The sequence below is a fragment of the Peromyscus maniculatus genome, chromosome 19, assembly GCF_049852395.1.
Source record: "Peromyscus maniculatus bairdii isolate BWxNUB_F1_BW_parent chromosome 19, HU_Pman_BW_mat_3.1, whole genome shotgun sequence".
In the NCBI taxonomy this organism is placed as follows: Eukaryota; Metazoa; Chordata; class Mammalia; order Rodentia; family Cricetidae; genus Peromyscus; species Peromyscus maniculatus.
The window spans coordinates 37,004,184-37,031,039 of NC_134870.1; the positions used below are offsets into that span (position 1 = coordinate 37,004,184).

Consider the following 26,856-nt stretch of genomic DNA (forward strand, 5'->3'; position numbering starts at 1 on the left):
TAAATGCTTAATAGAGAAGCATTGATGAAAATAGTTTGTCAGCTGTTAACATCCACAGTGGAATCGTTTTTGCTGCTGTCAAAATAAGTTTTGCGTTGACCTTGGGATATGACATGACAAACACAACTTATGTTGACTAATGAGCAAGAATCATTCCTCTCTGTTGAATCTGTGTGTGACTATGAGAGCCTAGCACATGGCCCAGGGAAACCCAGACTGAGACCAAATTTGACATGGCCCCATAAGTCAATGAGCACCAGTCCTACTCTGTACTTTTCCCAGAACTGGCCAGCAGTGCAGAATCGAATAAGGCCCAGTATTAGCCTTCAAATACTTTATTACTTTGATCCTAAAGGCAGGGTAGATGAGCACATTATATATTACATATCTTGTGACCCATATGAGTATTTGCTGAATGCTGTTAGGAAGCTGAGAGGAAGAGGACAAATGGAAGAACCATACTGACCCGTGCATAGTTTGGAGAAGAAGAACGATGAAAGAGAAAGCATTAAGTGCTAGCCTTGGCCATGTAGTGCTGAAAGGCAGTCGGAGTGCTGGTCAGGGCCAGCCTCCCCCTTAGTGAAGGTAACCCCTGTGAACTTGAACAAATCCTCAGACTAACATCAAGCTGTCATATCTGTTAAACAGTGCTCAGCACAGTAGGCAGTGAATGAAGAGATGAATAAGGCATAGAAACTAAAAAGCGGGATCTCTTTTAAGGTGGTAAAGCTATAGAATTCTACAAAGCCAGCAGTGCCGGGTGTGTAGAAAGCAGGGCAAGTGTCTTTTGCTGGAACCCCTGATATCCTTAAAAGTTTGACATCATGGGGCATTTCTCCCACCAGTGTTACTATTACTTGGTGTACCTTTTATTAAATTAGCACTCCCATTGATCAGAGATTGCATCTACAATGTGAGCAGTTTCCTCATGCCTTTCTCAGACAGTTTTTCTTGTGAAAAAGACGAGTTATCTGACTAGTCTGTGAAGTGAATTACTATAAGAACAGTTTACATACCTCTTTAGTCTTAAATTATATGCATTAATCATTCACAGCAATGTGACTCTGGCATTGATCCAAAACCTAGGGATGTTCTAAGCGATAGTGTCACTGTGTTGATGAGTCTCATATAATATTTGGGTTTGAGTTGCTAGGAAAGAAATCAGGTGATTATTCTAATAGTGTCTAATTTGGTCCTTAATTACCTCACTTTGACTATTCACAACTGAGCCTGTATAAATGTAACATAAACATTAGTATGAGAATTTTTTTTGCATTCTGAGCTGTTTTCAGACAGTTTTATTTCATAATCAAAAAGAATAATTTATGAAATCCCAAGCTAAAAAAATCCCAACTTCTAGAAACATACTTGTTTCCAATTAGGCTTTTCGCTATAGGTTCATGGTCTCCAACACAGTATAAGGAGCATAGCATTTACAAATACCCGCTAACAATGCAGTCGTGTCAATCACGGCATCTGACACAAGGATGAAGAAAGGGGAGATTTGTTATACATTTAAGATGCTTTATGATCGATCAAAGGTTGACACACTGAGGAAGAGTGAGCTGGACATTTCCAGTGAGTGCTTCGGGTTTCCATTGGTGGTCATGTACCACTCCACAAATTCGAAAACCCGAATAAAAAGTGCTAAAAGAAGAGCAGATACATGGAAGTTGAGTTTTCCTCATAGGCAGTAGTGAGAAAGGCATTCCCAGAGACCCCAAGTTGTAGTAGCAAATCTCAAACTCTTCTTTGCAGCCAGTTGTTCTGCCAAAGGAAGAAAAACCACGTGCCTATCTGATCTGTCTTCTGCTACTTACAGTGGTGGCATGGAAGCCATTCAAAATGAAGACTCACTTAGCATGTGTCTGAGACTAGAAAGTGAAACTGTCTAGGGCACAACTGTCAATGTAAGGAGAGTTAAGTAATTTCAGCGAGTGATCATCTAAGTTGTAAAATACTACATGTTAAATGGGGGGGGGGTTGCTGAGACTCTACTGAGAACAAAATAAATACAATGTATTTATACATGGACTTTGGGAGATTAGAGATATGTGCTCTTAAGTAAATCATGCTTTGTCAAGGAGAAGTTTCATTTCACAAATAAAATTTGAATAGGAAATGGGCTTCTCCTCTCATCCCTCCTGTGCAGCCCACACCAGGGGCGCAGTAATACATGCCCCCAAGCAATCACGGCAGGGACTATGCAGTAATGTACCCTGACATCATGAATGGGGTATAAACCAAAGCTGACTTAATTATGTTTTGAAACAGAGAAGACTATGGAAACTGTTTATATCATGTTATAGCTAAACCTAGCACTAACCATACTCTTATACCTCCTGTATACACTATACCACAAAGATAATCAGTGGAAATGTACCTAATGGTCTCCACGGAATGCTAGGAATACCTCCTGGACTCTCTTTTAACAAGGATAGCTTCCTGGGACATCTTGGGAATGAGCATCTATAGCTAGAACAAAGTGGTTACTCCTTGGGCATGCCTCAGTCAAGGTGACTACCTTATCCCTTTTTTTTTTAATCAATACAGTAGTTGTCCTCACTCCTCCTTATGCTGGATTTCTGATCACAGCAGCCTGTCACTTCTTAGTTCAATACAAGTAGCAAAAAAAAAACAGGACCTTGGCTTCTCTTTATTTAGAAGGCACAGCAAGAAATGAGGAGAGTAAAGGACTCACAACTAGTGTCCAAGAGAAAGAAGGACAGGTGGTCCTTAGTGGGAGGTGGGTACAAGGCAAAGAACTCTGTTGGTGACTACCGTTCAGGTTTGAGTGCTGTAGAGACCAAAGAGGGCCACTCAGCCTTGTTGCGACAGAGACATGAATCACAGCATGTTTTTCCGAGGTTGACGATCAAGGAGGCCTGATTACCATATGCATGTGTGTTGGACAGTGTGTACGTGCTTCAACCTGAATTGATGGAGAAGGATAATGAGAACAAAGGCAGTAAACATAGTCCCAGGACAGGACACAGCAGGACTCTTCTTACTACACAGGGAGCATGAGATCAGGACAGGGCACATTGTCACAAAGGCTGGGCACATCAGCCAGGAATCCCAAGGTGCTGAGACTGTCCACAAAGGTAAATGTATGCCACCTTGCAGCAGTGAGAATGTTTGTTTTCCTACTGTAAATGATTCTTTGGGGGTATCTTTTTTTAAGTTGAGGCAACTTCTTGACATTATTTATATTTGTAATATCTCAGCACATCTGAACATAAGAGTTTATTGAAGATACGGTGAAGCCATCCAATTAACTGAATTGTCCTTAGCTGCTGTCCTAGAGATTAATTATAAAACATTGGCCTTGTTTGCTGTTTTTCAGGTACCATGATCAACAGGATGTTACTAGCAACTTCCTTGGAGCAATGTGGTTGATATCAATAACTTTTCTCTCCATTGGTTATGGTGACATGGTACCTAACACATACTGTGGGAAAGGAGTCTGCTTGCTTACTGGAATCATGGTAAGTGTCTTTCCCCTTCCATCGCTATCATTTATGCTTTAGAAGAAACAGAAACCACTCAGTCCGTATGTGTAAATGATTGTGAGTTACTCATTTGCTCATAAAAAACAGTTTTGAAATATGTTGGGAGCTTAAAGACCTCTATTGCATCATATGTAACGGAAGTTTCTGTCCCGCTCAGTCCTGTCTAGTCGCGTTTAGTCCTGCCACCATTCGGTCCCAAACAAACACACAGAGGCTTATATTAATTATAAACTGTTTGGCCTATGGCTCAGGCTTATCATTAACTAGCTCTTACAACTTAATTCAGCCCATTTCTATTAATCGATGTTTTGCCACATGGCTTTGTGTTGTTACCTGTGTTCCATTACATCTTGCCATCCCCCACCCCCAGCCCTGGCAGCACTCAGCGTCTCCTCTGACTCTGCCTTCTTCTCCTTGTCTCTCTGCTTGGATTCCCGGCCTGGCCTGTTCTGCCTTGTCATAGGCCATAGCAGCTTCTTTATTAAATCACTGGTAGCAACACATATTCCCTCCCAGCACACAGAAAGACCATCTCACAGCAATTATATAATGTTATTTATTTTGTTATTGAATGTTGGTTGGGTGAAAGGCATAGGTCTGGGAACTGTACAGGGAATACAGCAAAACTAGACACAAGCTGCCCCTGGGGGCCTCCAGCAGAAACCCTATGTTTTGGAAATGATTGGTAATTACACCTGAGTACATATAGAAAGAAGTCAATGTTTAGGAAACTGGAGAATAAGAATAGGGCCGTATCGAGAAATAACCTATGGAGAATTGACTTTTAAGATGAAATGAGACTTATGGGGAGATGGCCAGGAATGGGGTGCATTCTGTTTGAAAGCCACAAGTTAAAGAATGCAGTTTATTAGAACAAGGTAAGTAGACAGGAGTAAAGGGGGGACATGGACATTCCTGAGTTGGAGACAGGAAGCCAGGGATTACAGGACGCTGGAGGAAGGTTTGCTGTAATGGTAAGTGATGGATCTTTTCCCAGCAGGCCTAACAAACTCAGGCACGTTATTTGCCCCTCTTACACTGGTGTAGCCTGAACTGCTGCGCTCCATTCACTCTATTATATAAAAACTGGAAAGGCACTTCCATCGTTAAGTAAGGTAGCTTAGGCTAGAGTGCTTCTCCAGCCAAAGGACCAGCAGAGACCAGTAGAAAGGTTAAGTAAGCTTTAAATAAAAGCACTCATGGGGGCAGGAGAGGTAGGCAGATCATGAAAGAACTGGCTGCCCAGCCTTGATATTTGATTGCAGATTAAGGTGAAGTAAGAGTGCCCATGAACCTTTGAATGTGGTCACTGTGCTCTGCCTTTGAGCCTATTGTACATATATTGTGGCAGGAAAAGTCCTATACCCAGTGTATGGGGTAATACCTCAAGTCAGGGACTGCAGTTGGATGCCAGTTTGTTCTTAGCGATGCAACATCCCTTGTAGAAGATTGTGTGGTGGCCACTTAAAACCAGTAAGGTAGCAGAGAGGTCATGGGGCTTAAGAACTCAGGTATGTACCCTAAAGGGGAGAACACCAACTCAACGTCTCTACACTGTCCATGCACTGGTAGCAGGAGAGAATACCAGGTGGCCTATTTAAGTCCCTTGAGTACTGTCCACCAGAATGGAGTCACCTGAAGCATTTGCCTAGGAAGATGGCTCCGTGGACTTTAATTAGCTGAAAGGACTGGGAACCTGAGCATCAGGAGAATGCAGATGTGCTTCTGCCCTTGGTAAAACTGAACAGATATAAGGAAACTTCCCAAGCCAATTTAAAGACAACAGCACTATCAGGATGACTATCAATCCCAAATTGTGAGAATTATAATTTAGGGACATAATTTAACATTATTCCTTGTGAAATAAAAACACGGTTTTGTGAATTTGGTGAACTTCAAATTTTTTCATTATACTTGGTATAGCTCATTAAATGTTTGATTCTAGAATATCTCCCATTTCCCTCAAATAATAGCATTTTATTGTATAGCATAAAACTTTGGGAAATAAAATATATAAAGTTGTATTTTTGGAAGGCCCCATAACAAGCCCACAAGGGACATGAATGATGCTATTTATAAAGACAGAACTGATAACTACAATCTTTCCCCCATGCCTCTCAAAAACAACTTGCTTGGTGTTCCTTTTTTGGCATGAGGTACCCATTTTGTTATTAAAAGAGGCATGACTTTGGGGTGCATATACCTTTGTAGCAGACACAAATTCGACTTTAACCTTTCCTGGGCACAGGCACCTTGAGATGCATCTGTCTTCTCTTAGTATTGCTCTGTCCCTAATGTCTCCTGAACTGCCCCTGCGAGGTCTTCCCTGGTAGCACAGAATCTCATGTTTGCCTCCTTCAGCTGCTTCCTTGATTAGGTTCTACTATTGATCTTGGTTTTGGAGAAGAAGGTCTAAGCATCTTTTAATCTGTGTAGACGAAGGAAGGATCTGTGTAATGAAATGCACATGGCTTCATTCTTCCTCTGCAGTCTCACAGCATAACAACAGCCCATTCCTAAACTCAGGGAATCCGTTGTCTCTCCCATATAGGAACAAACTGTTTAATTGATCTGATTAAAGAGTGTTTACTTACATACATAGAGAAATCCACATATCTTTGAGTAGCCTTCTTATAAGCGCTTTGGCACAATGTAGTGACTCTCCCTTGGGGACAGGCAAATTTCTATAGTGTGAAGCTACTGGGCAGTCTTCCGGAGTAAGTGTCTAAGGAGTGGATTATAGCCTGTATCAACTCCTTAGGGACTTAGAGCAGTATTTGGAGGCAAACTAGATGTAATGTGGAGAATGTCTGAATGAGATTATAGATTTGTAAAAGAAAGTAACTTTATGAAAGGCTAGTTTCTTCAAGATGAAGTATGTTTGACAAATTTTGTTTGCCTTTGCTTTCTTTTCATTAGGGGAAGTATAATAATACTCACGGACTTAGCCCAAAATGACTTCTTATTTCAGTGTTTATTCTCCTATTCCTTGGACATTTATTTATAGCACATATTTAAGTAAAATATGGGTTGACGGATTTCCCATGAGCATCTCCTGTCTGCCTGTCTCCCCTTCTCAGCTCTAGCCTTTAATAAAGTGTGACTAAGAAATATAATTTACAGTCCTCTGAGGAGAGCACAGGGTCATCTGTGCATCATCTTGAATATTACCTCTGGAGTACTATGCCTTTTGTTCTTTTTTATCTCTCAGTTTCCCTACCCTTGCGTTAATGACATTTTGATAGAATTTATACCTTCATGTAGTTTGTTTTCATTTTGAAGTAGAGTTGATCTACATGCTAACACCTACAAAGACTTGCCAAAGTCCTGCTTGTTTTCTTCCCAAAGCTAACTGGCACTGATAAATTAGAGCATGTCATCATCCTCAGTCCTTACATTAGTCAAAACTCAAAATTAGGGTATAATTTAGAAATTTTCAAAAAGCTGAATTTGTGCTGTTGGTCATATATTTTTAGAGTCAAGGACATTAGACTAAGCTTATATCTGTACTACTCTGAGCAGAAATAATATTATTCAACCACGAGGAGAGATTATTTTCTATAAAATTTCTAATAGAAAATCAAATAGCATTATCAAAAATTAGCCTATCCTTACCTGAATTGCTTATTGTGAATTGATGACACAGAGCCTTGCCTATAATATCCAGCTGAGTTTACAATATTAGACACAGGTGATTATGGAATTCCTAAAATAGGGAGAGCTTGGATACTGCTAGATTTCAGGAAGAAATTAAACATTGGGATTGGGGACTCTATCTCAGTCACAGTGTACTTGCTTGACATGCTGAAGGTCTGCGTTTGATTCACATTGCAATACATTCATATTCTCTCTCTCTCTGTCTCTCTCTCTCTCTGTATCTATCTCTATATCTGTCTCTCTATATCTATCTCTATATCTATCTATCTATCTATCTATCATCTATCTATCTATCTATCTATCTATCTTTCTTTCTTTCTCTGTGTGTATGTCCTCTCTCTTCCTCTCAGCACCCCCTAGATATTATGTTTAAAGCATAAAATAGCTTAACAGAAGTCATACCACTTTTTTTTAAAAGACAAAAACATTAAGGTTGTAATTACAGATTCTCCCCCTTAGAAGAATAATTTCTCTACTCTTCCTCCATTTGAGGAAACACTGAGGAACTGAAGATTTCCTGTTTGGGATGTTTTCATAAACAATAGAATGATTTCTAACTAGTTTCCTACTTTCCATTGAAGGTGGTAGGCAAATACATGGTCAGGTTTTAGTGCCTCAAGTTTTTGTTAGCTAGTTTCTATCTCCAGTTTTACGACAGAATTGACCATTTTACTTAGCACTTATTCTTCCTCCCAGTTTCTGTCTATACAGGTGAATGTAACACACCTTGAAAGCTATGTATTTTCTTTTACTCATGAATATATGATTGTCTCAAGAAGAACCATGTTGATAAGGGTATCTTTTCACTGTTACCAGATAGGTCATTCTGTATTAACTTTTACTTCCCTACTTCTGTAATATGATACTTCTTTGTCATTTGGCCCTTTAGACAATGGATGGATGAATTTTGAGGCATAATTGCCTTTAAATATAGGGTAATATCTGTCCTTTCAAAGGTGTGGGCAGTAAGTGGTTCTTTAATAAAGATCTATTGAATCCTAGACTACAGAAAAAAAAAACCACAGTGAGGTCTCCAGGTGACTTGGATTTCTTCTTTCTCACTAGCAATTCCATGCGAAGATTTTCCAGTTCATAACAATTTGAAAAGATCACACCAATTAATATTTTTTAACTATTTGGGAAGCAAAAAGAAATGTCAGTCCAAAAAAGAGCCTCTGTACCATTTTGCCTTTTACTCCAAAGCACTAGATAGTATATTCCACAAGAACACTAAATAGTAATTCCATGAGAACACTAGATAGTAATTCCATGAGAACTAGATAGTATATTCCACGAGAACACTAGATAGTAATTCCACGAGAACAAGATAGTAATTCCACTGGTACACTGACTAGTAATTCCAGAACACTAGATGGTAATTCCATGAGCATCAAATTGACTGGCTGTCTTGGGTGTCAGTTGGGTGAGCACCCTCTGAACTCAGTTCAAAGGCATTCTGAACTAGAACAATGAATTAGCTTCAGGTCACATTGAATCCAATCACATAATGCCCTTTAACAATAGTGTATGTTTAAATTCATGCAGCAGTGCATTTTATGCATATAGGAAAGGAGAATTCTGGGCTTTTTCAATAGGAAAACTAAATTCCTGCTCAATTCCCTAATCGGAAGTCTAGTTCTTCCTAGAATTATTACCTCACAGATAAATCACAGGAATTTTTTTTTACAAGGAATGCAGCAGCTGATTTCTTCCAGCTAAGGAGTTGTTGTGACCTGCCAACGCATAACATCATCTCAATTTTCTAACCCTACAACCTTTTAGTTTTCAGACACACGCTTAACTCTGTAAGTGTCTGAGCTCACCCTGGCACTCTTTCCAATAAGGAGCTTTAAATGCAGAGTGACTCAGTGTTGATGGCCACTTTGATGCACTGCTTCCTTCTTTCCAGCCCAAGATTACAAGCATGAGTTGACCTAGCAAATTATAGAGATGGGTTCCCAGTCCTATGGGCTTTATCTCAGCCTAAAACACTGCCCTCCCAACCCACACACCCATGCACACACCCTTCCTTTGGAGGACACTTGAAATGGGCATCTGACCTCCGGTGGCAATGCCAACTTGATTTGAAGAAAATCAGGAGAAGGACATTTTTGATGGAGGGAATTATTTTCATGATCCGAGGAAGTCTTGTAACACTCTAATGGGTTGTAATACTAAACCTGAGTGATTTGGAGAGTTTTATTTGCCAAAATTGATTGTTTTACATATTTATTATGAGACCATTATTCTTTGTGTCAGGCAAGGGCAGTAAAATGTATTTATGTTTAACGATAGAATCAGTCCACCTCAGAAATACAAAGGCAGGTGACAAAGTCAAGTATGTGTTTACCTTCTTCCTGAAGAACTGACATATGAAATGACACATGAAAAGGAAAGGAAAGGGCTAAAAAGATGCCTCCATGTTCTTACAGAAGAATTGGGTTCAATGCCCAGCACTCACATGGTGCCTTAGAACCATCTGTAACTCCAGTTCCAGAGCATCTGATAACTTCTTCTGACCTCTGCAGGCACCAGGCATGCACATGGTACACCAACATACATGCAAACAGAACACTCAGACACATAAAATAAGTTAACCTTTGAGTGGTTCTACTCATTTCTAGGTTAAACACGACATTTAAGAAGTATATTTTTGGTAAATCTTGATTATCATTGAATGCTCTAAATTGGCTATTAAAACGCTGTTTGCACTCTAATGAACTATTATACAAACCACACAAGGATAATTTGAGCCTGAAATACTTTGACCATTAGTGGTTTTATCAGGCCATTCACCATAGCAGTAGGGATTTTGGAATTAAAAATAAAAATAATGCAGAGGGCCTAGTCCAGCATTGATGCAGGGGGAGGGTCTTAGACCCTCCTGAATGTAGCCTCTACTGAATGTACCAGGCTCTGCGGACTCCCCATTGGAGACCTTGCCTTGTTTGAGGAGGGAATGGGGGTGGATTTGGCAGGAGAGGGGGTAGGAGGGAGGAGTAGGGGATCTGTGATTAGTATGTAAAATGAATAAAAAAAATCCTTAATAAAAAGTTAAATAAAAATAATGAATCCCATTATTAAGTTGGGTTTTGGGGAGATGACTTTTTATAAGCAATAATTTAAAATCTTTCTGCAGTTCTCTATCAAAGAAGCTTCATTTTTTATGGCTGTGTCTTTAAGTTAAGAAAATTTCATCCCAAAGTAGTGTTTCAAGATGGTTCTTGGAAGTGCTTACAGGATCCACCATCACTAGGTGACCTGAAATGAAAATGTCATGCTGTTAAATTTTTTGAGCATTAATTGAGGAATGGTCTTGGGGAGGTAGGCATCTTCAACTTCTCTTGCAGCCTAGATGTCAGAACAGCTGCTACTTCTGTGGTCTAATTGAGGACAGAGCGGGGAAGCTATCGCTCTCATCTGTCACCAGTGAGCACCCCCCATGTGTCGGGGATGAATTAGAACTTATGCTAGCTCCCAGTTCAGTTTTATCTGGCTCCTGGTTAGGATCGTTAGTACTGCTTCTCATGTCTTGCTTTTGCTTACACAAGTTGACTCTGCCCCGTTTAGCATTTACTTTGTTAGATGAAAAGATGATAAATTATGTAAGAAAGGAAAACTTACACCTTATTTTTAATACATGGGTTCAGAAACACACGGTCTTCGGGTTAGTTTTTAGGTGACCGAAAGGCAAGTTAGTGATTTGCTTTGGTTTTTTTTTTTTTTTCTTTCATTAAAAACAGAAATGAAAATGGGAGAAAAGAAGCCAAGATTTATTCCCTAACTTTGGTGAAAAGACCATGACTCATCGTATTAAAGGCATGCAGGGATCTTCATTCCAGAGAGGAACATATGTTAGTCCCAACTGTTTCGACATGGGTTGTGGTGGTGACAAGGCACTGGAGGAAATGTACAAACCACACTTCCATTCTTACGTTATGAAACGGAATCGCCCTGAAATAGACACTGGGGAGACAGGAGCAATGTGCCATTCCCTCAGCTACTACCGCCACTCACCTGCTGCCGGGGGTTCTCCCCCAACTCCAAAAACTTTCTGACAGGAACAGTTCAGTTTTGCATAACTCCAAAATTTAAACAATCAAAGTTTTTTTGAAACATAATTCTACACACACACACACACACACACACACACACAATTTGATATGTATATTAAATCCTCTTATATTAAGAACCTAGCTGGGTCTCAAGCTTATAATTTCCCTAATTAAAACACCACTGAAACATAAGGAGAAATGGCTTTGTATTCAACTAGAAGGTTTCCTTTTTTCCTCCTTTATTTCTGATTTTATTTATTTTACCTTATTTTCCTTTTGGCTTTTTATCACTGGGTCTCTCTCAAATACTCAGGTCAACCTCCAACTCACTATGTAGCTGAGGATGACCTTGAACTCCTGTTCTTCCTGCCTCCCCAAGTGCCAGGATTCCTGGTATGACCATCATACTTGACTTCAACAAATGGGTTTCTAAGTGCCTCTTTGCGTGCAGTTTGCAAGCATACAGTTAGGATAATGGAATGAGAAGTGTAGGTAACAGTTGAAAGATTACACAAATTATTGGATTCGCTCGCTTCTCTCCTTTGTTCCCAAGGTGCTCATTGTAAAGCACAGTCTTCCGTGAGTGAGAGAGCACTCATCAAGAAATGGGCCATCAACAGGAAGAGTAAAGCCCAGAATAAGCACAAAGAAAAATTGCTTCCCAAGGCTCTTGATGCCAGTGATTTTCCACTCCTATTAGGATTTTGATTTCTTTCCAGAAGGATCTCAGCAGTAGCCACCTGCCCAGGGAGAAAAAAATTTCATTGTCTTGTGCCAACTGCCCTCTCATGGCTGGCGGTAGCAGTTTGGAGCCCCTCAGTTTTCACGTTCTCGGCTTATTAAAGAACCCTGACTGCCCCCAGCAAGGAACAAGAGGGAGCAAATCAGCAGCAGGTGCCTGTGTTGGTCTAGCAAGTGCTAGCCTGGGCAGAGGTGGGGGCAGGTGGCTAGTGAGTCGTCAGCCTATCATTGACAGGTGGAGTTGTTTAGACTTTGTGGCTAAAGTTTAAAAGCCAACAGCAAAGGCGCAGATGTTCCTTCCCTAAGTCTGTTCCGTTCTTTCATCAGGATCTAGTGCCAAAACCACTTTAATTGCCTTCACGGAGCACAATGTATTGTGGCATCCATCACACCTCAGACTTTTGTGTTTCTAATATCTTCACAAGTGAAATATCTTAAAGAGCTTTCATTCTTTTTAAGGTTAAGTGCAGTTTGCTATATTTTGTTCGTAACCTCCTTCATCTAAAGCACAGACTGTCAGGGAATCATACTCTGCAGGACTGAGTAGATTGCAGATGCTATGTCTCAATGGTGTGGTTCTTACAAAATCTCTAAGTGAATCTAGTTCCTGATCAAGGCTGAGATTGATTTCAAAGTTACACCAGTAATTGGGCTGGAGTCAAGGCTCAATGGTTAAGAGTGTGTACTGTTTTTGCTGAGGACCTCAGTGAAGTTTGGAGCAAACATATGACATATGCATTAAAAAAAAAAATCAGCTGGGTGGTAGGGGCACCCAGGTGGATTTCTGTGAGTTCAAGGCTGGCCTGGTCCACAGAGCTAGTTCAAGGACAGTCAGGGCTACACAAAGAAACCCTATCTCAAAAAAACAAAACAAAACAAAAACCAAGTTAAACCAGTTATTAAAAAAGAACAGTGGTGATTTATTTGATACTTATCCATAGTGCTCAATAGATGAGCCTTCATATTTTATGAGTTTACCTAATAAGATGAAGTGAATTGACATTCATTTTGAAATATAATGTATGTATTATGCAGAAATGATTGCATGTGATACTGATATAGATATCATGGTGTGGGGTTAAGGGGATGAAATAGAATCAAAGTTAATCAAGGTCCACAACTGAATTGTAACTTAACTCAGATTTCAATGGATCTTAAAAGCCTAGGATTAACTATATAATGTCCAAGTCTTTCTGTCATTATAGCCCTCCCTTTCTGGTGATGCCACTTTCTTCACATGACTAGGTAAAAGAGGATTATCAAACACACTGTAAATTGATGTAAAGAGTATCTGTTCCTCAGGGCCATATCTCTGTGATTGTAATTATTGGACTATAACAAGGTGAATAAGCAGACTTCTATTTCATTTTCCTCCTCTTTTTCTCGCAATAGCTCATTTTCAGGGAGCCCCACCCCCACTCCCACTCATTCTTTGGTTCCACAACTCACTTCTAAGTCATATTTATTAATTCAAATAAAAATGAAAACATACTGTAAACTTATAACAAAATATCTGTAAATTGAATTTACTAAGGCTTTTATGACTATCTAATTGTAAGATTGGTATTTTCTTAAAGCACAAATTTATTTCACTTTTTAAAGGTTTGATTATTTATGCAGAATGTATATTGTTCATACAAGCTGCTGATTTCTTTTTTCTTTCATTTTTTAGATTATAATATATCATTTCTGTTTCCTTTTCTGCCTCCGAAACCCTTCAAATACCCCCCTTCTCTCTTTTAAATTCACGGCCTCTTTTTTCATTAATTGTTGTTATATGCATATATGTATATATGTGTATATTCCTAAATATAACCTGCTCAGACTCTATTTTTTTCTGTAGAGTAGGGTTGAGGCCTTGCCTTTCCCATATCCACTTTGGCATGCCTCTTGTTATATCCTCATTCAGCTCAAGTTTAGATGGTCATGTTTGTAGATTTTATGCATGTAGCTCCTGACAGAACCAGGAGATACAGTCTCACATCAAGCTCCTTGATCCTCTGTTATTGTCTTTCTGCCCCTTCTTCCATAATGTCCTTTGGGCCTTAGATGCATGAGTTGTTTTGCAGATATGTCCATTAGGACTGAACTCCACAGCTCTGTATTTTGATAGGTTGTGGTTTACTGTAGTGATCTTCATCTGTTGCAAAGAGGAGTTTCCTTGATGGGGGGTGAGGATACACTTATCTGTGGGTATAAGAACAAATGTTTAGATTGCTGTTAAGAACATGCTTATTTAGTTAAATGAAAGTTATAGGTTCTCCTCTAAGATCCATAACTTTACTAGTCCTATGTAGTTGGTTAGGTTTCTAGTTAGGGAAAACATGCACAATTTCCCTTTTGTATAGTGTGTTTTAAGTCCAATTAGAGAGCTGTGGGTTACTGTCAAGGTATTGCCACTACCATACCCTTAGGTTATTATGCCATGCTGGTCATTCTTGTGGTTCATATGTGTCATAGCTGGGTAGGACTGTTGGTTGCTTACCTCCTTTGGTAACTTGCATGCTTCTGATACCATGAAAACTGGTCCTCAGGGAAGAGACATTGAGATGAGTTCCAGCTCAGAGGCCTCTGGTTTCTTCAGCAACAAGGACTTAACTTCCACCCCTAGAGGCCACCAAGGGCAGTAAAAATAGCCTGTAATATTTTGGGAGTCTCTTGAACAACCCTGACTAACAACTCAAAAGAGGGCTTTTCATGTACAGTGTTGTGATTTTTGATAGATGGTCTTTGGATGGATGGATGGACGGACAGACAGACAAACAGACAGACAGATAGATAGATGAGAAATTTTAATTTAAACTGTATTTGTTTTGTTTTTTTAGGTAGTTAACAGCATGGTCCCTTATGCCTTTTCTGATATCCTTCCTGTTATTTTACCCTTCTATATTTATCTTCATTCCCTCTCCCTAATTAGAACCCCCTCTTAGAGCCTCCTGTTCTCAGTTTCTCAGTTTGCCAATCAGATTGCTTATACCGTGTTATTCCCCTTTCCCTTGATTCCCCCACTCACCTATCTCAGCAATGGTCCCTGTCTTAGGTAGGGTTTGTGTTGTTGTGATGAAGCACCATGACCAAAGCAACTTGGGGAGGGAAAGGGTTTGTTTGGCTTGTGTGTCCATACCACTGTTCATCATTGAAAAAAGTCAAGACAGAAACTCAAACAGGACAGGAACCTGGAGACAGGAACTGATGCAGAGGCCATGGAGGGGCCTCTATACCACCAATTTTGGAAGTCTCATGGACAACCTAACCAACAACTCAAAAGAGGGCTTCTCATGCCTGGTGTTGTGGTTTGCTTACTGGCTTGCTCAATCTGCTTTCTTATAGAATGCAGGACCACCAGCCCAGGATTGGCACCATCCATCATGGGCTGAGCTATCCCATCAATCACTAAGAAAATGCCTTACAAACCTGGCTAGAGCTTACGGAGACATTTTCTTGAGGTTCCCTCCTTTCAGATGACTTTAGCTTGTGTCCAGTTGACATAAAACTAGCCAGTGCAGACTAAGTTTTCTTTCCTGTTTTCCACTGTTATTACAGATATGTACTTTCATCTAAAGACTAAGGAGGAGCTTCCAGTGAGAGAGAGAGACTGTGATGCTTTTCTTTCTGAATCTGAGTTACCTCATGAAATAGGATCTTTCTAGTTCCATCCATGCATACACCTGCAAGGTGGATGGTTTCATTTTTCTTTACAGTTGACTAGTATTCAGTTGTGTGTGTATACAGTATTTTCACAATCCAGTCATTGGTTGAAGGACATTTAGACTGTTTCCATTTCCTGGCTATTGTGAATAGAGCAGCAGTGAACATGGCTGAGTGCAGAGGAGCAGGAGGTTGAATCCTTTGGGCAGATGCCAAGGAGTGGTATAGCTGGGTCATAGGGTAGACTTATTTTTTGTTTTTTTGAGAATTCTCCACACTGACTTCTAGAATGGCTGCACCAGTTTAGAATCCCAACAACAGCGAATGAGAGTTGCCTTCCCCCACATTCCCTCCAGCATTTGTTGTCACTTATGTGTTGATTTTTACCATTCTGACTTTTGGTAAGATAAAATCTCAAAGTCGTTTTGACTTGCATTTTCCTAATTCCCAAGGTGCTTTTATTTACAATTTTAGCCATTTTTTTTCTACATTTGAGAACTCTCTGTTCAGGCCCTGAGACCATTTTTTGAGTGAGTATTATTATTATTATTATTATTATTATTATTATTATTATTATTATGTTTTTTAAGTTCTTTATATATTCTGGATATTAATCCTCTGTCATATGTCTAGCTAGCAAAGATTCTTTCCCATTCTTGTAAGAGTCTGTGGGAGACCAGCTCTGACTTGCCCCCACCTATCAAAGGGTTCTTGTGTGGAGGAGAAAGGAAAGAGGAAATATTAGGTAGAAAGATAGACCTAGATGACACAGAGAAAGACAGACACAAGATAGCTTCAGGAGGGCCCTGGGTCAGTACCCAGCCATGCCCAGAGCTTTATTCAAAGGGGCTTTTTATAATATGCCAAGGGGAAAGGCAAAAGACCTCCCTCTTGCAAGATCAAAGCACACCATACAGCCAAGTGTAGACCCTTCCAAACATCTGGTAAACATGTCCATAGCCAAAATCATCCCTTTATGCAGCCCTACTGGGTAAAGCAAGCTCAGATTCTCTGACCTTGAGTAAGGTCTCACTAGGAAGCCCCCATGGATCTCCTCACCTTCTTTAGACTTCCTTTTCACCTGGTTGATTATTGAGTTGATGTATTGATGTATGCTGTCAGTTAGTTCTGATGTTTCCCTGTCTGTTGGATAAAGTGGGTATTGAAATTGCCTACTGTTAATGGGTTGATATTAATCTGTGTCTTTAAATCCAGTGATACATTTTTCTAATGAAAGGGGTGCACCAAAGTTTGGTGTATCTATGTTTAAGATAGTAATGTTTTCTTGGTTAACTCGACACTTGGTTAGAATGAAGTGTCCCTCTATATCTCTTCTGATTAGTTTTTGTTTGAAGTGTTTTGTCAGCTATTAGGATAGCAACACCTACCTGATTCATGGTTCCATTTGATTTGAGTACTGTTGTCCATCCTTTTACTCTAAGGAGGTGCCTCTCTTTAAAGCTAAGATGTGTGTCTTGTAGACAATAAATCAATGGATTTTGTTCCTTGATCCCTTCAATCGGCTTGTATCTTTTGATAGAGAGTTGAGGCGATTGATATTAAGATGTATTGAATGTGTGTTACTTGTGGTCTTTGTGCTGTTGATTTCTGGTATTCTTTGTATTCTTAGTGGTACTTCGTGTTTTCATAATTATGGCCTCATACTTCTTCCACTGTCTTTCTACTATATAATTCCTCTCTTCAGCCCAAAATATTGCTTCTTGTATTTTCTTTAGGTTTGATTTGTTGAATATAAAGATTTTTTAGGCTATTTATATCTTAGTTTTCTTCTCTCCTCCAATTATGGCAGATAATTTTGGTGGTTTTATTGGTCTAGGGTGGTTGTCATAGGTTTATAGTCTTTTAGGACTTGGAATACATTATTCCAGCCTCTTCAGATTTTCAGCTGAGAGATCAGCTGTTATTCTGGTGGGCTTTGCTTTATGTGGCTTCTGTTTTTTGTTTTGTTTCTCTTGCAGCTATCAACATACTCTTTGTTCCTTATACTTAGTGTTTTAACTTTGCTGTGCCATGGGGATTATCTTTTCTGGTCTTTTCTATTTGGTGTTCTGTGTGCTTCTTGTATCTATATTAATGTGTGTTTCCTTAATTTGGTTAGGTGTGTAGATATTGTTGAAGAGCTGGTCTATGTCTTTGACTTGGGGTTCTTATCTGTCATCTCTGCCTATAATTCTAAGATTTTTTTTTTTTTGGTCATGGTATCTTACATATCCTGTATGTTCCTTTCCTGTGTTTTATTAAGTTTTTTATATTCTTTGCTTATTTGGACTACATCCTCTACTTGATCTTCAAGTCCTAATAGTCTATCTTCTGCTTAGTTCACTCTACTTATAAGACTTCCTTTGAGTTTTCTAATTTAGTTATTGAGTTTTCAGTTCCATCTTCATTTCATGTTGAGTCCTCTTCAATGTTTCTATCTCCTTATTGGATTCTGTCCTCAGGTCCTGGATTGTCCTTATCATTCCCATCACCCTTATGTTTGTGTTTTCTTGGGCATCATTCAGGCATTTAGTTTATTCTCCTTAATTTCATTGATTTGTATTGAGATTGGCGTAGGCATCATATTATTCTGTTGCCTCTCCAAACTGAGGTCATGTCAGGAGTTATGGCCTCCCTTCACGACCACTGCCATGATACAAGGAGGTTGGCTGGGTCTCAGGCCCATGAGGCAGCTGCAGCATGGAACCTTGCATGTGGTACTGATCTATTTCAGCAAAGATGTCACTCCCACTGTTCACAACTCAGGTTGACGGCACCTTGACCACAGAAAGATAGGCCTAGAATTCTTGAGGTACCACACAGTGTCACCTACACTGTTTTGTCTAAGATAAGCCAAATGGTCTACAATTTGAAAGGCAACATCATCGCTTCTCCCAATGAAGGCATCTCCTGGATTTCTGCACATCATGTCCTGTGTGGTCCAGGCTCACATCACTGCTGTCTTTTGTGACCTTGTCACTCTGATGCCACAGTCTCCATCCATGACAGTCTGCTGCTCTCACTCATTCTTCTTGTGTAGCCACCCACTTGCCTGAAAGCCTGCTGGTCTCATCTCAGGAAAAGATTCTGAACTGTTAGTTTTTTTTTTCAATCTTCATTTCTAGTCCATGGACTTATGTTAATTTGTTTAATATGCTTATATAATTATAGGTGTATAACAGATTTCCTGTTTTTAAAGAAAATTTATGTCTGAAAATTCAGGAAGTTGGTTTTTAGCTATTTATTCCTTGTGGTAAAGTCTTGTTTTATTCATTATTATGCTTTAGTGTTAAAAATAGGTAAACTGGGATTTTACACCTTAAAGGAACATTACTTACGATCATTAACCACATACTTCTCTGTGATGTGTTGCTTATGGAAGATACTGAAAGTATCATTTGTTTTATCTTGGGAAAATAAATGCATTTGATATAAAACAATCTCTAATGTGACTGGGATTTAAAGGTATGAATTAATTCTTAGGGTACTCCTCTTTTTTTGCTTTTAGGGTGCAGGTTGCACAGCCCTGGTGGTAGCCGTAGTGGCAAGAAAGCTAGAACTTACCAAAGCAGAAAAGCATGTGCACAATTTCATGATGGATACTCAGCTGACCAAAAGAGTAAGTAGACACCCTCCCATCCTGCAAGAGGATATCACTGTCTTATTTGCACAACAGGAAATGTGTTTTTTCACTAAAACTTCAGAAGCAGAGATGACATAGATTGAAGATAGCAACACTCCTGGAACTGGTTCCATGCCTTCCGTTTTGCAGCTGGACTACCTAACCAGCTCAATTAGGAATCGTTGTATAATCTTTGTATTTACATAAAAGTAGACCCAAAAATCTAGACAAGTAAGTATATTCAGCATTACAGCACAGTAACCAGTATTAGGTTGGGTAGAAAAGAACACACTGTCTGTGGGAGATAGGAATTTTATGGTAAGATGGTTGGAGGAAATAGTGCTGAGCTTCTGTGTGTCTGTGTTCTAAACATGGGTGTTACAAACATAAAATGTCCTTTCTATGACTCACATAAGTATTAAAAATGACATAGCAGCCAGATGGAAGATCACCTACCAATTATTAGAAGTAAACAAGGCAATAATCAGTGTTGAAAGAGCACCCACCTTGGCTATGTCCAGGTGTGAACTTCCTTCATCCTCAGCAAGCTCATGAGGGAAGCCTTGTCATGGCTAGTTGATACAGTTAGGAAACCATGACACAGAGAGCTTCGACAGCCTGCTCACCCTCATAGCATCAAGGTTGAAAGCTAGAAAAGAAGAAAAATATTTTTATTAGACTATGCTTTTAGCTTTTTCAATAGTCACTTGAAACATCAAAATACCAAAGTCAAAAATACCTAAAAAGGATCTTGTACCATCGTGTAGCAGTCTTCCCTTCCCAAAGTAGAATTCCATCAGGCTGTTGTTGAGATAATGAAATGCATTGTCATTTGGTGAATCTGCCCACAAAAGAATCAATAGAATTTTTCAGACGAGGTTCCAACGTTCAGTATTTACCTTAGTCTTGATTTAGTTCTAAGCACAAAAGCGATCTTTTTAGCTAAGCATACTTGCAGTCTCAAATTGTCTCAAAGGGAAAAGATCAACCTGGGGCAGCCAGGCCAGCTTAGTAGGACCCTGTGTCTAAAGATAATAGGCAACCTTGATTAGTATCTCCAATTCAGCAGTTACTTTATTACAAATTCATATTTATACAGTCTTATTTATGAAGGGGGAACATGAATATCTGTAGCCTTGCTCATACTTCAGACCCTAGAGCTAACAGTACTTCAAGAGTCTACTAGGGGATCAAAGCCCCTCAATTGCATATGTTATTTTTAGCCTGACTTTGCTACTTCCAAACACCGTTTGAGTTATATTTTTATGTATTATTATAGAGGGTACTGCCTGTGCTATGGTGTGTCTGTGGAGGTATGTGGAAGTCAGAGAACAACACTGTGGAGTCAGTTCTCTTCTCTCAACTTTATATAGGCTCCTGAGTTCAAACTCAGTTCGCCAGGCTTGCACAGGAAGGGCCTTTATCCACTGAGCCATCTCCTCACCCCTCTGCCCCAATGGCTTTTATTTCTCCCAAGTTTCCTCTTTTTTTTTTTTTTTCCAATTCCCATTTCCATTCTCAAAACTCATGAGTAAAGATTGGAGAAAAGATTGAGGAGCTAGATGGGTACCTCGGGCTATATTTCTTTTCAGAGATCTAGAAATGGAAATACATTTCCATGTATTGTTAGTAGGATGTAATCCAGGAGTCGTAGCATGCTCCTCTGTGTATCTCCTAGGGTTGGTGAATACGGTTCTGTTTTGGCAGAGCTTGTATTAGGGTCACAAGCTTTACCATATTAAAGGAGGATTTCCATAAAGTTGTCTGTAACCCATGCTATTTTATCCTAAGTATTATGCTTTGCTCAGGAATTAAATAAGCACTACAGTGGAGATGATGTTGCAGAGGGAGTCTTGTTGGCTTCTCAGACACTTCCTTACTAAAAGGCTGTCCAAGTTTCAAAAGTCACATTCAACAAGATACCCATTGGCTTTAATAATGTTATCTCACTACTGTTTCTTAGAAGTGGAACTACTTTGCAATGGATGCTTACCTCAATCAGATACTTGGCACAACAGTATGTGAACACAGCCCTCCAATATTCATCTATTCAAGATGTTATGCAAAGTCATCAGCTTAATGACTATCATTTTCTTGGAACATTCTTAAGTTGGTTGTTTATGGAATTTCTAAGTGGAATCCATCTAAAAATTTAAGTAAGAATTTCAAACTCCTCAACGATGTCTGAGGGAAACTAAGAGTGAATAAGGACAAACTCATCTTAGTCCAAACTCAAGAGCACTATGAGTGTTGAGAGAGAAATACAAGTATTCCCTCACATACTCCAGAAGAGAGAATTTTTCCCCCAGTGGTTAGCAGGGGATATGGTCATAAACATTCTGAAATCTGAACATGACTCTAAAGAAAAATCAATTTGAGTGTTGAAAGAATATTCTCTCAGGAATACGTGTAGATTTTTTAAGATTTCCAGTATGTGTCTTATTGAGACAAACAACAGTGATGAGGAAGTATTCACCGTGTGCCAATATCAAGGGGAATGATTTTAGTAAAAAATCATTTCTCTGTATGACTATATTAACCAAATAAAACACACTATTCATTGTGTCCCAGTTTCAAGAGTGTTCATTCTAGGAAAATTTACTTGCTCTTTTAGAATTAAAAATTATCCTAGAGGTATATGTGCCCAGATTAAAGATGTTCTGTGACAGAAAGTCAGGTGCAGACTGGGGTAATGGCTCAGTGGCCGAGAGCCCTTGCTGTGGAAGCATGAAGACCTGAGTTGGGATCCCCAGTGACCAAATAAAAAGTCTAGTTTGTCTGTGAGTGCCTGAAACCCCAACATTGGTAGCAGGTAAGGTGGACCCCCAGAGTGAACCTTCTAGCCAGCCATGTGAGCTCCCGGCAGGGTCTTCAGGTTAAAAGGTGCAGAGTGAGACAGGAAAATAACAGATGTCCTGCTCTGGCTTCTATATGTGTGTCCACATGTGCATGTACCATACACACACAAGACAGGCCCAGCTATTTAATAGATTTGTAGTCCATAGTCCATCATCTTACAGGGTCAAACTATTTGCCATTCTGCATCTTAGATTACTATTACTACTGATTCAGGACTAAACCCAGAGGAAATCTAAAGAGTTTGTTCCCCAGAATGCCTTGGTATTGTAAAGAAACTTGTAAAACAAGCAATTATGAGAATTCTACCAGAATTTTATTTTTTCCTTCTCTCTCTCTCTCTCTCTCTCTTTTTTTTTTCTTGAGACAGCCCTAACTGTCCTGGAATTCGTTCTGGAGATGAGGCTGGCCTCAAACTCACAGAGATCCACCTGCCTCTGCCTCCTAGGTTCTAGGATTTAAAGGCATGAGCTACCACACCTGGCTCAGAATTTTTTTTTTAACTTTTTATTGATTCTTCCTGGATTTCACATCATGCATCCCAATCTCATTTATCTCCCCATCCCTTTACCCTTGCAACCTCCCCCTCAAAGCAAAATTTAAAAGTAAAAACAAATAAACAAAAAACAAACCTAAAACATCTTGACGTGGAAGCTGTAGTGTGGCCCAGTGAGTCACACAGTTTACCGTTTAGTCCATACATCTTTACATGTAACTGTTCATTGCAATGAGTCTTTGGCCTGGTTCAAGGTCACTGGCTTCTGCTACACCCTCCATACCAGGCCCTCACTGGAGCTCCTCTTGAATATCCTATTGTTGCCTTGTATTAATAGAGAGCCTGTAGCTTGGGATCTGCAGGCCCATGCTACAGCAGTTCACAGATGAGGTCAGTGTTGAGATGAGCTACCTTATAGTCCTCATTCTGGGCCTGTGTTGGTCAGCCTGCCAGCTTTCCCTTGTTTTCACCACCCAGGCAAGCTCTCCAGCACTGCCCCAGCTAGCTCACCCAGTGCAGCAGACAGCAGTGAGTGGGCCAGTTCTCCTGCTCTTGTGAGAGCAGGTCCAGCTCACCAGGGCTCACACCACCAGGGCCAGCTCTATTGTTTTATCCAGGTGAGGTGCAGGGCCAACTCTCTTGATTGCTGCATTTGGTGAGGGGTAGGACCAGTTCTACCATTCTCATGGCCCTAAGGTCTGCTCTCCCACCTGCTGCAGGTGACAAGGGTCGGGGGGGGGGGGGCAGGGCATATTTCCCTTACCCTTGCTGTCCCATGGCATATGAGGGAAGGGCCAGGGGCAGCTCTCCTGCTCTCACATACACAGGCCCAGCTCACCTGCACCCCCCCACACACACACTCCAACAGGGTCAACTCTAGTGTGCTGCCTGCTCAGAATTTTTAATTTTTAACACTTGCTATATGAATGTACAACGGAGAATAATAATACACGTTAACATGAACTGAGGGTGTTTCCAAACCTGTAGTAAGATCTGTCATAACACATTCACACAGTTGCCTCACCTCGTCTTCTACATCTCCATTAACAGAGTCTACAGACGAGTTACAAAACACAGCTTTTCCATTGGCTACCCAGCTCATTGGATTAAAACATTAAAGGAGTCATACCATCACCCTAAATCATAGATTTCTGTTGTGAAAACTGGGGTGAGGACTAAAGCCAGGCAACCCACCCTCACCTCAGCAGAAGACTCACTGGTTGCATTTCACATGAGCTTCCTTCAAGAGGGGAGTGAATGAAAGTAAAGTGTGGTCGTGTGTGCATGAAGATGATATAAGGAAACCCAATGCTTTATGAACTTTTTACAAAATCTTCTAGGGAGACCCCCTCAGTTGGTAAATAATAAACTTACTTATTATTGTAAGCATGAGGACCTTAGATTGTTTCCCCCAGGCCTGTGCAAAAATCTGGGCACACATTGTGTGCCTGTAATTCTTGGGCTGAGGAGGCAGAGGCAGGAGAATCATAGGCGCCTGCAGGCTACTCACAAGTTCCAGGTTCAGTGAGAGACCCTGTCTCATATCACAAGATGGAGAAGAGACTGAGGAAGATTCCCAGTGTCGGCATCTGCCCACCACAGTCATATGTACATCACATAGACAAAGACAAGAAGAAAAATGAAATCAAAGTTGAAAATGAAGACTCAAAGTTACTGAAATCAAGGAAAAGTATAAGTAATAATCCCTTGTTAGTAATGACAAACTGTTAAAAACTTCTTTATATCAGATCGGTTTATACAAGGTTTCATTTAAGCATTCATCTGCTGTAAGCATTTTACTGATTTTCAAAGTCCCGGCACCAGTTATTTTTGGTGCCCAGTACTGTATAAAAATAATAAATTCAGTACCATACTTAATATTTTATCATATTAGTTATAGTTTTATTTCTAATTATCTTTGAGCAGCAATGTGATACCAGGTAGCCTTGACACCTTGGGGAGTCATACAAAGGACTGGTGTTATTGCCACTGCCATCTCTCCTATAGCCTTGGTTTGAGCAATTACCAAATACTTGATTATTAGTGTGCCTTTCAAAAGAATTTCCAGTGAAGGATTTCAATTAAACATGGAAATGAGTCGGACAGAGAAAACGTTTCTATTTTCCTTTAGTTCAGCATATGCTGGGACAAGGTACAGGGCAGTCAGTAGGGAGGAGACGTGTCCTGGAGATCATTCTCTTCCCTTCCCTTATTTTGCTATTTTCTACGGTTTCAGTCCTAGGGATCTAGCATGGAACCTGTTAGATGCTAGGCAAACATTGTTCCATCAAACTATGTTCCCGGGCCTCTTAGCTCTAGAACTGCTGGATTTCCTCTTGGAAATAGTTTAGAGTTGTTCTCTAGATCTCGATAGTCTTCTTAATTACAAGGATCTTTCCTCTGTGTGTGTGTGTGTGTGTGTGTGTGTGTGTGTGTGTGTGTGTGTGTGTGTGTGATATGATGCTGTGTGTGTGTGTGTGTGTGTGTGTGTGTGTGTGTGTGTGTGTGTGTGTGTTCATGAGTACACATGTCTATGTACAAATTGTGTATCCCATGATGCCCACTTAACACCATGGACATGTTTAACACGAGCTATACCCAAGTCAGCTTGCTGCTTACCTAGATGACATGGAATATGCACGCTGGCTGTTCTCTGGGTTCTAGGATGTTTGTGCATCAGTTTGGTCCAGTTCCCCCAGGTGCCTTCTAATCTGTCTGCTTACTGTCCTGTTTCTCTCAGCCCTAACAAGGACAAGAAGACCCACACGTGGAAACATCTCACTCAGTCACTGGCAGAATTTGGATTTTTGTTCTGTGGTTTAATTCTGGCACGTATTGTTTTGTAGCTTTCATGCTGAAAAGTAACAGTTAAAGCGGTAATATGTTTTAAAGACTTCACTAGGGAATGAGAGAGAAGGCATTTTAAAATCAATTCGCATGTTTCGAATTTTTTTTTTAAAGGAAATGTCTGGGTTTCATTTCATTTAAGCCTGTCAGCTGCAATGACTGCTTAGGGGACACAGATCCTGAGCCTAAGGCTTCCAGGGCATCACCGACCCACTCTACCCTGAATTTCGAGATTCCCTGCTCCACTGCAATCCCAAAAGGAAGTAATGATTTAAAATGCATCCACGAAACAAGAAGCCACCCTTTTCAAAAGTCTGTAGAATTTAAAAGAAATTTGAGGTTTTTACTTTGTAGGCGGAACTCTATACAAATCAGTTGCTCTGTTTAATGCTAGGATCATGGCCCAGCTGGAGACATGTCCCCCCGAATTAACCTTTCATAATTAGTCTGACCATCACTTCCTGTATTGTCACCTGTACAGGTAAAGCCAGAAGGTCATATACCAGGGCTGCTCATCACTTGTCCAGATTTCCACAGCCACTTAGAGGGTTGGGAGCGCCTGTTCTCATAAGAATGATCTCCAGCGCAGACCGCTGGAGGACTGCTAGCCAGTCTCTTCTCACACCATGCTCTGAGCAAGCAGACTGCTCAAACCTCCATCTCTCACACTGCACCAGTTTCTTTGCCTTTGAAAAGACCCGAGAGATTTGGCTTCCAGTGTTTTTAGCTTCCCTGGAGAGAGGCGAGGTGGGTGGGTATCGCTTGGACTCATTGCCATACTCTCCATCTCTTCCGGTTGTTTTCAAAACTACTGGTTTGAGGAAGCATCCTAGGAAAGCGTAACAGCTGTTCAGAGGAAGTGCGTAACAGCAGGGTCACCCACAAAACCACTTCTTCTGCAAGAAACCAGTCATTTTCTTAAAATTGGTTTTAACAGTACAGTTTCCCTCAGGAAGAAGAGGGTTCAATCCTGAAAGGTGGCATTTCTTTGCAAAAGTAGAAAGCTATAACTGTAAACTTACCACCAGAGTTATAGTCTACTTACTGTAAACATGAGACGACAGGACTTGAGTCATCGTCATCTCTAGCACGCTCATGTTAGAGAAACTAAAATGCCAACAGGCTCACCAGGCCCTGGACCTGACTTGGTTACTCTAGACTCAAGGGCTCAAGACCCATTTCTCAGTTACAGCTTAAATGCTACTCTTTCTCCATCACCGCCTATTCCGAGCTGTCTTCCTCTACCCCGTGCCCAACCAGCTGTGGCTTTTTTCACTCCAGGGTATGAAATGGGAATACTTCTTAGGATAAGTAATTAGTCAATTAACTGGAGAAGCTCCGTCTTTCCAGGTCCCATCATAGAGCCAGGCAGAGGAGATATACCCTGCCTTGGTCTCTATCAGTTCCCAGGGCCTCTGGGAA

The 26,856-nt window shown here is 40.3% G+C and overlaps 1 protein-coding gene across 3 annotated transcripts in view; it reads left to right on the top strand.

The window, feature by feature from the left end:
- Kcnn2 (potassium calcium-activated channel subfamily N member 2) overlaps nt 1–26,856 on the top strand; it is a 389,972-nt gene that overhangs the window by 353,277 nt on the left and 9,839 nt on the right. For all 3 annotated transcript variants that reach the window (XM_006977666.4, XM_042264409.2, XM_076555209.1), the window contains 2 exons: nt 3,347–3,488; nt 19,122–19,232. In XM_006977666.4, coding sequence (XP_006977728.2) covers nt 3,347–3,488; nt 19,122–19,232 — 253 coding nt within the window. The remainder of the gene's footprint in view (nt 1–3,346; nt 3,489–19,121; nt 19,233–26,856) is intronic.